At 41.9% G+C, this 14,980-nt stretch overlaps 1 protein-coding gene across 1 annotated transcript in view; it reads left to right on the top strand.

Moving 5' to 3' along the window:
* Nucleotides 1–1,207: 1,207 nt before the first annotated feature.
* LOC145413992 (RNA-binding protein NOB1) overlaps nucleotides 1,208–14,980 on the top strand; it is a 175,004-nt gene continuing 161,231 nt past the window's right edge. Inside the window, exon 1 of the mRNA XM_080283564.1 lies at nucleotides 1,208–1,706. Coding sequence (XP_080139690.1) covers nucleotides 1,647–1,706 — 60 coding nt within the window. The 5' untranslated portion in view covers nucleotides 1,208–1,646. The remainder of the gene's footprint in view (nucleotides 1,707–14,980) is intronic.

Here is a 14,980-nt window from a genome sequence, read left to right as displayed (position 1 = left end):
CAGAAAAAGAATGATAAAGGCTAAGAAAGATGTAGGCAGCACTACATCAAGTGAGTGGATGATGGTCACCACCACCTACACAAACCATACAGTACCTTCTTAAAGGTTGTCCAGCACCCATAGTACCATAAATTTGTCTTTTCTGTAATTACTGTACACGGTAGTTTACAGTTAGGACAGTAAAATGCTCTTGCTAACACTCCGTGCTTGCTCCAGTCAACAGTTGCATTGTCTTTGAAAAATTCTTTCACAAATGAACAGTAATCGTAAGATCAGCCATCACATCTGCTAGTCATTTACTACCGGTAACTGATTTCAAAGTTTTGGAGGCATGGCTGTTTATGCAAGTGTGATGTACTGCTTACGTTTGTGTCACATGACCTGAAAGAAGTACAGGCTCACTGGCTTCCCTGCTTCAGTTTGACTGGTTGGCACATCTGCCTTGTGTACCTGCCATCACCTCTCTGTTTTATCTCCCTACATAGGTGAAAGTCGGATTAAAGTTACATGCTATGGTTACAGTTCATTAGCAACAGACACTAAGACTGGAAAAAGCCAAAAGAAGGTGGTACCTATACACTAGTAAAAGGAAATTTCTTAATTTGTGGTTGTCCGAAATGGCAAACTGTACCAAAAGATTAAAATCTTGATGTGAAGGTTGCCTACGGAAAATCTGATTCCTACGTTACTGCCTACACTGGGCTCAGTGCTTAATGAGATTCAGCAATGATCACTACAAATAATGTTACATACAAGTCTCTCATCTTAAGTCTGCAGTTAGTGTAAAATTAAGTTACAGTGTCAGCGTTAATGTCAATGTAATAAGAAACTCGCAGTAGATTAATCAAACTTCACAAGCAAAGTCTTAACTTCTAGAACCAGTACTAGATATGCTACAACTACGGCAAAATTATTCAGCATCAAAGCACACTACAGCTACATAATGGATTGCTGTGAGCCTACCATTCATCCCGAACTGTCAACAAACATTCGCCGTCTCTTGCGTTATTGTTTTAATCGAGGACGGAACCACTTATGCCATTTTTGACCCGTCTTTAGTTTTTAGTATAATGTCCCACTGAGAAAAATTATTTTATTAGTAATGTGGATGAACTTCCATACGCAGTACTGTCATTAACATAGCTTAAGTAATAAGAGATGAGGTCGTCGGTGATCCCACTGGTAAAAAAGAAAGAAAAAAAAAAAAGAATGCGATAGATGTTTCGTATATGCCGATTACTCGTTTTTCCTCAGCGCATTGCACTTTTCGCTGGGTTTTTCTATGAAATTATAATTTTAATTTGTGGTGTTGGAAAATGATAACGTATGTTTAGCAATGAGTTCTAAACACAAACATAATAAGCAGCATGTTGTCTGCTGAAGGTTTTAAAATGTTTGAACTGAAATATTTATTACCGTAAAAGTACTTATACGACAAACGAAGGTGGTCTCGCTACACACCTTCCGTCTGTCTGATTTCATGCAGACTGTAGACTGGCAGTTTTAGAGCTGCACGTGTGTGAGGGTTCATTACTGCAGCGATATATAACAAAATAAAATCGTTATATCTGTGAGTAATCTTTGTTCCAGAACTATTATTCACGACCCCAACAACAGAGAAATCTGGAAAGAACAGCAGTGGCAGCATGAGACCCAAATATTTAGTGGCTGACACAGCTGCTTTCGTCAAGAATTTGCCTCTTTGGGTAAGTATTTCGGTTGTGTTTTAGTGAATCGTAACGTCAAGGATTCATAACACACATTACAGCACAAAGGCTCAGAATGTTAGAAAGAGAGAGAAATTATATGAATTTAAATCGGCATTAAAATATGAGGAAAGTCATGCAGTACCGTACTGTATTTCCAAATTTCCTATTGGAGTGAAGCGCTCCAGATGTTTGTCATTTTTGGTGAATAAAATAATAAAAATAATTCAAAATGCATTAATCACCTACAAAATAAAATAATGTAAATTGATTCAGACACGTTAAAACCCTGCCTGAACTGAACCTAACCTATCCTAACCAAACTAACCTGTCCTAATTGGGGGGCTTGGCCCCCAAGATCCCTCCATTGACATTAACCAACTGACTGCCACTAAACCTAATCTTGAAAACTGCCCAAGTCTTATATGTATAACTGTGAGAGTCACTTACTTTATGGAGAAGATTTGGTTTTGGCCATTTCATCCGCCTTGGCACCTCCTGGGATGGAAGCCACCTCATCCTGGCAACCACATGCACGATTACACCACCAGACATGATTGTCCATTATCAACATGGGTTGCTGCAGTTTGGGGGCTTCACCTCATGTGGTAATACACTGTATCGGTGGAAAAAAATCAAGGCCAGCCATGTTAGTTTGGTAAATTTTTACAAGTAGCCTATACATCCCCCAAGTTGTGCAGTATATTTTTCTGGTAGTTTTTTATGAGATTTAAGTGAGTTTGACCCTCATTTTTGTCAGAAATGCTTCATTTTGCTTCTTTTCCAATCATGACCTTTGACTGAATGAGGAGGTGAAATGAAGCCTTAATTTTTGTTGGAAATGCTTCATTTTGCCTCTTTTCCAATCATGACGTTTGATTGGACGAGGAGGTGAAATGAAGCATTTTCAACATATAACGAAGTCAAAAACCACTGAAATTGCATCAAAAACCACCAGAAAAATATACTGCACAACCAGTTAAGCCAACCAAACAGACCTAACCTAATTGACAGAAAATGAAGGAAAAAAAATAACTCAGATCGCATTAAAAAACACCAGAATACGGTAATAAGTAAGTTTTTACAAGTTCTATCTATCTATCTATTTTTACAAGTTGCCAATACAAAAAAAAAAAAAAAAAAAAGTACTGTAGTAAGCATGGTAAAATATTGTTGTACTGTAAAGTTGCCAGGAAATTATGTTTGGATGATGAGACGAATGTTGTTGATTTTAATTTATAGACTTCCCAGAGAATTTTCTTAAGGAAAATTCTGTCATTTGCTGTGACAGGTGACATCCAGTGGATAATGCAGTGACAGATAATTGAGTTTATTGTATAGGGTGTTCCATGGAAGAAGGACCAACCAACCAAAAATGGTGAAGTAGCCCTATAGGTTTCAGCATGTTCCCTTGGCCTAGATCACACATTTTTGTCCCAAAAGAAATGGATATTGGCTGATTTAGCATGGGGATAGGGGGGTTTTCAAGAATACTATCCTAGTATCCCTGCTCGTCGTATGAGGCGACTAAAAGGGTTGGCGGAGGGTTAGTACCCCTCCCAAGAAAACAGCTAAAATACGAACAAGAAGCCTCAGACAAGGACTGACCAAAAGATGACGACCAAGGACCGGACAAAGGACATGGTATGGATCACGACATGGAATGTAAGGGGTGTGAATGATGAGGTGAAAGAGGAAGAGATTCTCCAGGTGTTTGAAGGTGCGAAACTGGATGTATGTGGAGTAACTGAAACTAAATGGAGAGGAGAGAGTGTGAGAGAATGGGAGTATGGATGGGGTATATGTGCAGAAGTAGGTGAAAATCAGAGGGCAAAAGAAGGAGTGTGTATTGTTGTGAGTAAAAGATGGAAGAAGAACATAAGAGAGTATGGATCAGCTGGCTCTAGGATTGTGTGGGTATGATTGAAAGTTGGAATACAAATGTGGGCGATTGTGTACGTGTGTGCGCCAACGCAGGATCGTGTAAGTAGAATGAGAGAAGAGTTCTGGACAAATGTGGAAGTGTGCATGGAAAAGTTTGGAAGAAATGAGAGAGTGTTTTTTGATTGGTGATGTGAATGGCAAAGTAGGGAATGTGAAGGTGGATGGAATAGTTGGTGAGTGGGGTGTGCTTGCTGAGATGGATGAGAATGCCAGTTCGTTTGTGGACATTTGTGCCGGGAGGGGGTTGGTGATAGCCAATACCCTCTTCAGGCACAATATGATCTGCAGGTATACATGGCGAGTGATGCAAAGGGTGGGTGGTGAACTGAATGAAAGGAAGGCAATGATTGATTATGTGTGTGTGGATGAAAGGATGCAAATATGTGTAATGGATGCAAGAGCTTATAGAGGTTGGGGGAGTGGTCTTTCTGACCACTACTTGGTGGTGGCCAGAATCAAGATCCAAGTAAGATGGAGAAACAGAAGAAGGGGAGGACAGGAGAAAGGAGTACCAGTAGTTGCAAGGTGAGTGGAAAGGTTACAAGAGGATGAGAAAAAGGCAGACTATAAGAGAGAAGTGGAGGAATGATTGGGTAGATATGAATTGGAGCAGATGGGGGACGTGGAAGGTGTGTGCAAGATATTCACAGAAGAAATATGTGTAGCATGTGATGTGGTGTGTGGGGTGAAGAGAGACAGAAGGGGGTGCAAGGAACAGCATGGTGGAATGAAGAGGTGAGACAGACTGTGGCACAAAAGAAGAAGGGATACAATGAATGAATGAGAAATAGCAGTGTGGAAGAAGTTGAGAGGCGGAAGAGAGAGTTACATGTAGAAAGGAAGAGAGAGGTGAAAAGCTTAGTAAGAGAGAGTGGATGAGGAATTTGGAAGGAATTTGAGTATAAAGTGAAGAGACTGTATTAAAATGTTCTGGAAAGAGGTGAAGGGAGTAAGACAGGGTGGCAGTGAAGTTAGTACGGGAGTGAAAGATAAAAATGGAAGATTACTAGTGGAGCAGGGAGAAAAAGTGAGCAGATGGAGAGAACACTTTAAGGAATTGTTGAACATAGAGGATGGAAGTGATGCGAGTATAAGTGGCTGGGGATTGGCTGGGAGGAGGAGGGAGGTGAGAAGACAGGAGGGAATCAGTAGGATAGAAGTTGTGAAAGCAGTGAAGAAAGTCATATTGGGGAAAGCCCTAGGAATTGATGGAGTGTGTGGTGAAATGCTGAAGCATGGGGGAGAGATAGTAGTAGAATGGATGTGGAAAATGTGCAGATTGACGTTGGAGGAAGGTAGAGTCCCAGAGGATTGGAAGTCAGGTATAATTATTCCCTTGTACAAAGGAAAAGGGGAAAAAGATGTGTGTGGTAAGCATAGGGGCATTTGTCTTCTTAGTGTAATAGGAAAAGTGTATGGTAGGATACTTATTGACAGTTTAGGGAAATAACAGAGGAATTAGTTGGAGAAGAACAAGGAGGCTTTAGGAAGGGAGTAGGTTGTGTAGATCAGATATTCATTATTAGATCTTAAGTGAAAAAGTCTCTAGAGAAAGGAGAGAAGTTTAGAGAAAGGAGAGAAGTTGTATGCAGCCATCATGGATCTGGAGAAAGGATATGACTGGGTGGATAGACAAGGATTGTGGAAAGTATTAAGAATATATGGAGTAGATGGGAAGTGCTAAGGGTGCAGGGTGTGTGGATGGTGAACTCAGTAAATTTTTCTCTTTGAAGGTTGGTTTGAAACAGGGATGTGTCATGTCTCCATGGTTGTTCAGTCTGTACATGGATGGGGTAATAAAAGAGATACAAGACAAGGCAGTGGATGTTGGAGTGGCCCTAGTGAGAGAGGGTAGTGTTTGGAAACTCTCTGTACTGTTGTTTGTAGATGATACTGTGTTGTTAGGTGAAGACGAAGGGGAGCTGCAAGGCTTGGTGGATGAGTTTGGAAGAGTGTGTAAGAAACGGAATCAACAGGTGAATGCAGGGAAGAGTAAAGTGATGGTCTTTGAGAGAGATGAAGTCAGTGAATTTACAGTGAGGTTGGATGGTGAGGAAATGGAAAATGTGAGTACCTTTAAGTACTTGGGGAGTGTGATGAGTAAGGAAATAAGTTTGGAGGGTGAAGTGCTTGAAAGGGTACAACAAGGAAGAAAGGTTGATGGTTCCTTGAAAGCAGTGATAAGAAACAGTGAAGTGAGCATGGAAGTGAAAAAGTTACTACATGACAGTATTGTGATACCAACTCTAATGTATGGAAGTGAAGCTTGGACGTTGTTGGAAGGACACAAGTGAAGAGTGAGAGCAGTGGAAATGAGCTATTTAAGAGAAGCCTGTGGAGTCACATGGATAGACAAGCTGACAAATGAGGATATAAAGGAGCGTTGTGGTGTGGATGTGGATGTGATAGGAAGCGTTAGGATGAACATACTGAGGTGGTTTGGCCATGTGGAGAGGATGGAGGGTGAGAGACTGATGAGAGTAGGCTATATGTGAGTGAGGTGGAGGGGGGGAGAAGGAGGGGGAGGCTGAGGATGAGATGGAGGGATGGAGTGGAGTGGTATATGAGAGAGGGGTGTGCGGGTTGGGAGGAGGGCAGTGAAATGGCACGGAACACGGCGACGTGAAGGCGATTTGTTTGTGTCCACCCCGTACGGGATTAAGGCGTCTGGCAATAGATAGATAGATAGAATAGAGAGTATAGTCTGGACCCCCAGCTATCGAACCTATTATACCATATTCAGTTGGCTAAACGGACAGTGCTCCCATGGGGGAAGATGGAGGGCCATTGGGCAAATACCATATTCAGTTGGCTAAACAGACAGTACTCCCATGGGGGAGGACGGAGGGCCATTGGGCAAACACCTCCCACCCACTGAGGCACTTCTTGGAATGTGAGTGTTACATTGCTATAATACCTAATACCTGGCAGTTTTATTGTTTAATTTACAGATTTAACAGCTATAATCATGTCCCAATATGTCACTTTGGGGGAAAATTTCACTTATTTGTTGATTTTTGCTTGGGGGGGAGGGAGACCACAATTATTATACGGTACATCATTAGTCTTGTCATTTACTGGCCTTCAAAACGGATTGGGTTTGGGCTTCAAAACTTACAAAAAGAGGCACCATTGCCCACATGCCACCCATTTATCGCGTTATAAATAGCTTTTGCAGTTTATGATTGTAAGGAGGGTACATATACTAGTTGTAATATGAGAGCCTATTAATATACCAATTTTTTGGTGGGTTAACAAAGAAAATTGGAGTAGCCATCACAGAGATATTGATAGCTAACAGATCTTTAAATGCTCATTTCTCCAAACCTTGTTTATGGTTGGTTGGCCTTTCTTTCATGGAAAGCCTCATATACAGTATATATATATATATATATATATATATATATATATATATATATATATATATATATATATATATATATATATATATATATATATATATATATATATATATATATATATATATATATATATATATATATATATATATATATATATATATATATATATATATATATATATATATATATATATATATATATATATATATATATATATATATATATATATATATATATATATATATATATATATATATATATATATATATATATATACTGTATATGAGGCTTTCCATGAAAGAAAGGCCAACCAACCATAAACAAGGTTTGGAGAAATGAGCATTTAAAGATCTGTTAGCTATCAATATCTCTGTGATGGCTACTCCAATTTTCTTTGTTAACCCACCAAAAAATTGGTATATTAATAGGCTCTCATATTACAACTAGTATATGTACCCTCCTTACAATCATAAACTGCAAAAGCTATTTATAACGCGATAAATGGGTGGCATGTGGGCAATGGTGCCTCTTTTTGTAAGTTTTGAAGCCCAAACCCAATCCGTTTTGAAGGCCAGTAAATGACAAGACTAATGATGTACCGTATAATAATTGTGGTCTCCCTCCCCCCCAAGCAAAAATCAACAAATAAGTGAAATTTTCCCCCAAAGTGACATATTGGGACATACGTCAAGTGGGGTTGGTGGAGGATTAGTGCCCCTCCCTGTAAAACAATTAACTCTAAGCCCTTGGCCACCCTGTCTGGGATACATGGCGTCTGGCAATGAATGAATGAAAATATATATATATATATATACATACACAGTACCCTCGCGGCCAGCACGGTAATATTGTCATGCATGGGTCCCGTGTTGGACCAAAAACGTGTTGGACAAACAACAGAGCTTATGGGGAAAAATGAATTATGTCAGCAGCCCTAGGAAAAGTCACCCTAAATACCTACCATATACCTATACATATATTGGTACTGCTGTAATTACAGGTAACTCGCACGGAACACGATCTCGCGGAACGCGCTCGCAATTATACACGGTAAGGGCTGGGATACATATAAGACAACGTAAGATTAACCCCTAAAACGCGGCTGTGTACGGGTGATCCCCCCGCTGTGGCGGGGTTGTAGCGGGGTCTGAGTACCTGTGGGAAAATATTTGCCAAAAATCATAGATTAACCCTAGAGCATTAAAATTTTTATGGCATATAGTACTTACATTCAGCTTTCTCCTGAGCCACATGTTGAGCCTTCGTTGACTACCAAAGGACTTGTGAAGACTTGCAAAGTTGGGTAACAAAGTCTTCACTCTCACACCTCCAGAAACCCGGTTTTCTTTCTACCACAGCCTCAGTCTGTCACAGTACACTTTATACAACAACGTACAGGTTGTTTGGAATCCGTATTTGTAAATAAGCACTGAAAATAAGGCTAAAATGAACGGAGCGCACGGCCGACATGCAGCGCGGTGGCGATCTTCCCGTCACTATTGTCACATTTGCCTTTTCTCGGCAAAAAACACGTATACTACATTTTTTTCATCATAGGACTTCGCAAACGTTTGCCTGTCACTATTACGGCCATAAAAATCACTGTCACTGCCAGTATTGTGGATTGGGACTGAGGAAGACCACCGCGGCGCGAGTTTATTCAGCCTTACGGCAGGCACTTTATTCTCGCTCCTGTCGGCCACTCGCACTTCATTTCTATCGCTCACTTTCACTGTATCTGTTCTTTTTATTGCCTTATTCATCAGTGTCACTGTCCAGTGTTATAAAAATAATATTTTCTACACAACAAACTGTCACTGTCAGAACATAGAATAGGAAAATATGCTTTCATCTTCTTACACTGGAGTGACTGTCACTCGCAATACTTATATTATTAATATGTACAATTATTTACACCAAAAAACACTGTCACTGTTTTTACATGTACATACACTAATTTACACTCATCAGGCTGTCACTGTCAGCACGTAAAAGAAAACTAAACAATATTATCACTGTCACTCTCAGTATTATTTCAAAGAATCTTACCCTTATTTTCAAAATCTACTTAGGCTGTGGTAGTCAAAGAAACACGGGTAAGCACAGAGGGGAACTTTGCACTCTTTGCACTGCAAGGAGGTGCGCCTAAAGGTTCTGTCCTGCCTGGTAGTGTGGCTGCACACATGACACCTCCTCAGTGCTTTCCCCCTCTTTGCAGTGGCTGGCAGTGTCTCCAGGCGGTGTCGCTGAAGGTAGGCCATACACTGTAGGCGGTCTGGAGGTGTGTGAGGGTGGCGTTTGGGACCTGTTGAAAGAACCTGGCCGTAACACTGAAGCAGCTGGTAGACAAAAGTCTTGGAAAATCGTCTGAGAGAGTAGTTGGCTGGCTTCCTGTTCTTGATTTTATACAGGATGAAGGCGTTCAACATGCACATATCAATCAAGTGCAAGAACACCTTCCTGTACCAACGACGATTTTTCCTCAGGCAGTCAATCTCTCCAATCATCATATCAGACTTGTCCACCAGCCGCATATTGACGTTATAGTCAATGACAGCATCAGGCTTCATCACAGGCTCACCAGTCCTTCTGTCGACCTTCCCTGTTGCCAGCATTTCCCCCTTGTGTACTGTGGTGAGCATGTTCACGACTCTCTTATCATGCCACCTGATCGCAAGCATCTTGTCAGATTTCTTCAGGTGCACGTCTCCCCGCTTTGACTTTTCAGCCTCGGGGAAGGCAGGGTAATGTGCCCTTTTGCTTCTGACAGTGCCACAGGAGCCGACGCCGTGTTCAGAAAGGTACTTGGCGAGTTTAGGAGCGGTATAGTAATTGTCCGTATACAGGACATGATTCTCGCCAAAGTACTTTTCCAAAAGCACTTTCACCACAGAACCAGAGAATCCAAGGGGGTCAGTCTTATCCAAATCGACATTGCTGGCGGTGTAAATGACGAAGTCAAGGATGAACCCCGTCTTGCAGTCGCACAGCACGAAAAACTTGATTCCAAAGCGGTGCCGTTTGCTTGGAATGTACTGGACGAACCGAAGACAGCCCCTGAACAATACCAAGGACTCGTCAATCACGACTTTCTTGAAAGGGCGCAGGAACCTCGTAAACTTATCCTTGATCATGTTCAGGATTCCCCTCACTTTCCATAATGGGTCAGTTTGGGAAGGCTCATCATTGTTCGCGAAGTGAAGGTAAGTCATTGTCACGAATCAATTCGCGACATTTCCCTTTTGTGAGAAGCCACGAACTATTAGTGGAAAACTCACTGTGTATCGCTCAGTTAACCGTTTCTCTCTCCATTTCGGAGTATACTTTTCAAAACATTCGTCACCGTTTTCAAGAGTGACCGATTTAATGCACGTCACTAAGTGCTGTACTGAGCGATACTATTGTTTTTTATTGTTCGCCCATGCTCTCCTCAACCGTTAGCCACGCCTTATTCCGGTGGCTTGTGCGTCTTGCCCATGCATTATTTGAATTCAGTCTAGTGTTTGTTGTGACGGAGGAAGGTCCTGTGCTCCAAGAAGTGTGAGAGGTCGCTAGCACCCAAGCTCCACTGAGACAGTTAATCCAGTCCTCCCACCCCTCGGGTGATACATAGCATTCATCGACTGGTATTTCCTTTTGTATAATCCTAGTTTTAAGAGCTTAGTTAAGGTGTTTTTCCTAGGCGTAAGTATTTAGCTTTTGTGTGAGTGAGTGAGTGCGTCTCATTTAATTGATTTGAATTGTAACGTTAAATTTATTTTTTGTAATTAATAAATTTAACAGTTCTTTTCCTTGAGCTCAATGTAAAGTAAAATCTTGTTTCATTTAATCCAAATTAAGCTTATTTTCCATATAGCTCCTAGCTTGCATAAACGTTTGCTTTCATAACTGGTACTTAGACCAGTCTTGTTGTATTAACTTAAAATCCGTTGTGCCAGGAGTTAATGCATCAGCAAGAACCTGATGTTATTATTATTAGTATTAGTTATTTATTGTCAGGGGTGAAGTAACTTTCTCCAGAGGCTAACAGTACAGTAAGTCAGCAATTGTGAGTAATTAGTCTCTGCTGTGTACTGTTGAGAAAGTTTTTGAATTCTCGTTCTTAGAGAATCGTTGCACGATTTAGCAAGACAATCATTGTCCCTGCTCTTCAGTATTATTGATTATTATTATCAATTTAAATAACATTTAACCAATTATTTCAAAATTACCGTGATATTATAAAAACCCCGTGACAGTCATCAGCTGCCTAAAACGATCGCGGCTCATGTATTTATTGAAAATGGGTGTTGGGCACAGCTCGTCGGAAGTCCAGTATTCTTCTAACTTGTGTTTCCAGTTGTGCGGCATTAGCAACATCAATCCAATAAATACAAAAAGTTCGCCGATCGTAAGAGGCACCCATGCTGCCATCCGCGACGTGGATTGCGTGGCCGCCTCACCTTCTCCTTCGCGAACTGGAGCACATTGCCCCTTGTACCTGTTTGTCTCGGTACAGATGTGCTCCATAACCTCGTCGTCAAGGAAGGCCAACAGGTAGTCAAGGCATTCACCATCCTCGTCCACAGGGAAGTCAGCCTGAAGTCCACACCCACTGTCGTCAAAGGGCAGATCCTCCGGCACAAAATCTGATCCCTCTGACCACACGAAGGCATCCAGCGTTCCCTGCCTAGGCTGGGAGGTGCTTGGGGCGGCGGGGGGTGAGGCAGGTCGTGTGGGAGTGGGTGAGGCAGGCGGTGCGACAGTATGTGAGGCAGAGGCTATCCCAGGTCGTGTTGGTGTTGTGGTGGTGGTGGTGGTGGGGACATTATCACTGGGCTCAAGGTCACTCGAGGTGGCGTGACTGCCGAGTTGCCTAGTGCGAGTTCCCTCCCTACGAGCTAGCCTTATACTAGGGGACAATGTTTTTGCTCTACCAACACGTAATGTTGCACGTTTACTTCCCTTTCGAGGTGGTGAAGGCGACTCCGATGACTCAGGAGACAGGGCAGCAGAGGAGGAGGACGAGAGAATAGGGCTGGGAGTACATGGCGGGCTTGCGGTGGCGTGACGTGGCGTAGGGGACAATGGCGGTGAGCTGGGGTCACCGCTCCTTTTCCGTTTTTCCCCCTTCCCATACTCAAGGCCCCTTCTCACAGGAGCCTTCCCTGCTGAGGTGCTGGGCACTGACACACTCTCCTCCGGCACAGAAACAATCACTTCTGGCCCGGACTCTGCACTGGATTGTGTGTCAGACTCAGCCAGGCTCGACCACACACCGACGTCACTGCCATAGTCCATTGAGGCTTTCAAAAGTTCAGAGGCTATTGCAGAGTCACTTAGGCCCTTAGTAGTTCCTGCTAAGGTTTTGAAGGGGGTTGAGGTCACAAAACCCTTTTTCGGAGGGCTAGAAGGCACAGACTCGGAAGAGCTCGAGTTTGACATGGTGTCACCGTGGCAGATTTGCATGGACTGACGCTATTCTGGGGCAAACCGCGCGAAAAAATGACAGTGTGACAACTGGGGAAACAAGCGTTTCCCAATAGCAAAAAGTGCTTGGGAGATGACGGCGCAGATTGACACGTATCAGCCGTCCGCGCGTTGCCATATCGCATGACGAGGGAGGGCCGCGCATCGGTGCGTCGGTGGGTAAAAAAAATGATACTTGGCAACAACCGAGGTCAGTAGTACAAAGGTCAAGTGTGCTAAACGTAGCTCACGGGTGGCGGGACTGATAGACAATACCAGCTGGAGCCTGCTTGCCCGCGGTTATTCAAAATTAACTCAAATCGCAAACACGACGATCCGCCGTTCTGCCGTTTGGGCCGACCGTCACAAATGTGACGATCCGAGTTTTAGGGGTTAAAAAACCATCATGAAAACTACAAATTAACGCAGGAGAGGCCTTTCAATGATCAAATCCTCGAACGTCACCGCAGCGCGCGGTTTGTTTTGATTACATGACGATCTAGGCGGGAAATTATTCAGTGAGTGAGACATTCCCGAGTACAGTAGCACAGTATTTGTAAGTTAAATATTTAGAGTACTGTACTGTTCTGGTAAGTTTATGTGCAACTTAAAGTACTATTAAATAACGGTAAAGCAAGAAATAAAGTCTTATAACCAGTTTACCTGACAGGCGTCAGAATATTGCCTTTTTTATTTGTTCGTTTTTTCCACAGTACTGTACAGTATTTGTAAGTTAAATATTTACTGTTCTCATATGTACTGTACTTGTAAGCACTTAAATAAAGTTAAATCATTAAATAAAGCCTTGTAACCAGTTAACCCGAATTATATGATTACCCATGATCGGCATCGGAATATTGCCTTTCTTGGTTGTTCGTTAAACTCTTACTGTACTGCTTTTCTACAGTACTGTATTTGTAAGTTAAATATTTACTGTTCTGGTATGTACTTGTAAGCAATTAAAGCATTAAATAAAGCCTTGTAACCAGTTAACCTGATTTATATGATTACCCATGATCGGCGTCGGAATATTGCCTTTTTTGTTTGTTCGTTAAAGACTTATAATAAGAGAAAAATACATTTTTGTCTTGGTATCTTTACCTATTTTTTTCAGGTTTGCTGTAATGGTTTGGATCATTTGATGCAATGCAAATTGTAGAAAACTGTGAAAACTTTCGGGAAGTGAACGAAAATCTGGGACATGAGACTGACCTTGACTTCACCCTCTCATGTGTCATCTGTCAGTTCACCACCTGCTATCGTGATGAGTGGATGTATGATTTTTTCGCTCGTGGCCATGCCTAACCACACATAGTTACATCCATTATCTCGACCCAGACAGAAAATACAATCTTTTTCCTCCCTTGCAAAACACGAACAACCACCCTGTTTACGAGACAGCAATATATATTGTGAAAATAACAAGGTAAAATGATAGAGAAAGATGAACATGTTATGACGGAAGAAGTACGTTTTCCCCGTCTGTAAACGTATTTATTTCTGCTTTGTATCTGTATTCGTAATAATTAGACTTATTGTTAGTTCTGAAACTGCATTACGATTCTGTTTTTAGCCATACTCGTGGTGTGGGAGCTGGAAGTTGTGACACAACTTCCTTATTGCTAATCGGACTGACCCTCCACTTTATTCTCCCGTGGCAGAGTCTAGCCTTGGAGGACGTGCAGTTTTCTCATTTAGGACTGAAAATTCAACTCTTTCGCTCCCTTTTCCAAGCATGGGCACAACGATAACGTAAAAAATAACTCGAAACTACCATAAACATGTATCAAAAAGGTAAAAATGTATTCATAACATTTTTTTTTTTCCAGCCATTCCTAGCAGATTATGTACTGAAATCATTCGATATCACAGCACTGCATTTCTAAGTTAAATATGTACTGTTCTGGTATGTGCTTGTAAGTTAAAGCACTGGTACCAGTTAACCTGATTTATATGATTACCTATGATCGGCGTCGGAATGTTTCCTTGTGTTTACGCACAGTATTTGTGTGTTGAAATTTTGCTCTGGAGTACTGTATTTGTGAGTTATAACATTAAATAAACCTTCTAACCACTGAAAGTGCTTTCTAGTGATTACCAGTGACAGATAACAGCAAAACAACACATTTGGGGGGTCTAGGGAGCAAAATATGGAGTAGTTTAAATATACGCGATTTCGCACCTAACACGGCACGGTAGGAACGAAACCCACGTGTTCCGTGCGAGTTACCTGTATAATAAATGATACTGTACTGTGAATGATAACTAACCTTTTAGGATAATGTTGGTGGGCTTGCTGGGAATGGAAGGTGATATCCGAGACTGTAGGTAGTCCTACTGGGTCCCTGGAGGATGGCTGCTGCTCCTCCTCAACCTCCCTCATAAATCCTTTGAAATTTTTCTCCATTTTCTTCTGCCTCTCGATGAATTCTAGCTTGGTGGCCTGAGGGAGGTGCCGCTGCTTCTTGGGGTTCTCAGAAGGCTTCCTAGGCATCGTGTGCAGGGTAAAATACTGTACAG

The sequence above is a fragment of the Coenobita brevimanus genome, chromosome 98 (genome assembly GCF_032717465.1).
Source record: "Coenobita brevimanus isolate Jiangsu-jjx chromosome 98, ASM3271746v2, whole genome shotgun sequence".
Classification (NCBI taxonomy): Eukaryota; Metazoa; Arthropoda; class Malacostraca; order Decapoda; family Coenobitidae; genus Coenobita; species Coenobita brevimanus.
The sequence above is the reverse complement of the archived record's forward strand: the minus strand, read 5'-3'. Positions and strand labels throughout refer to the sequence as shown.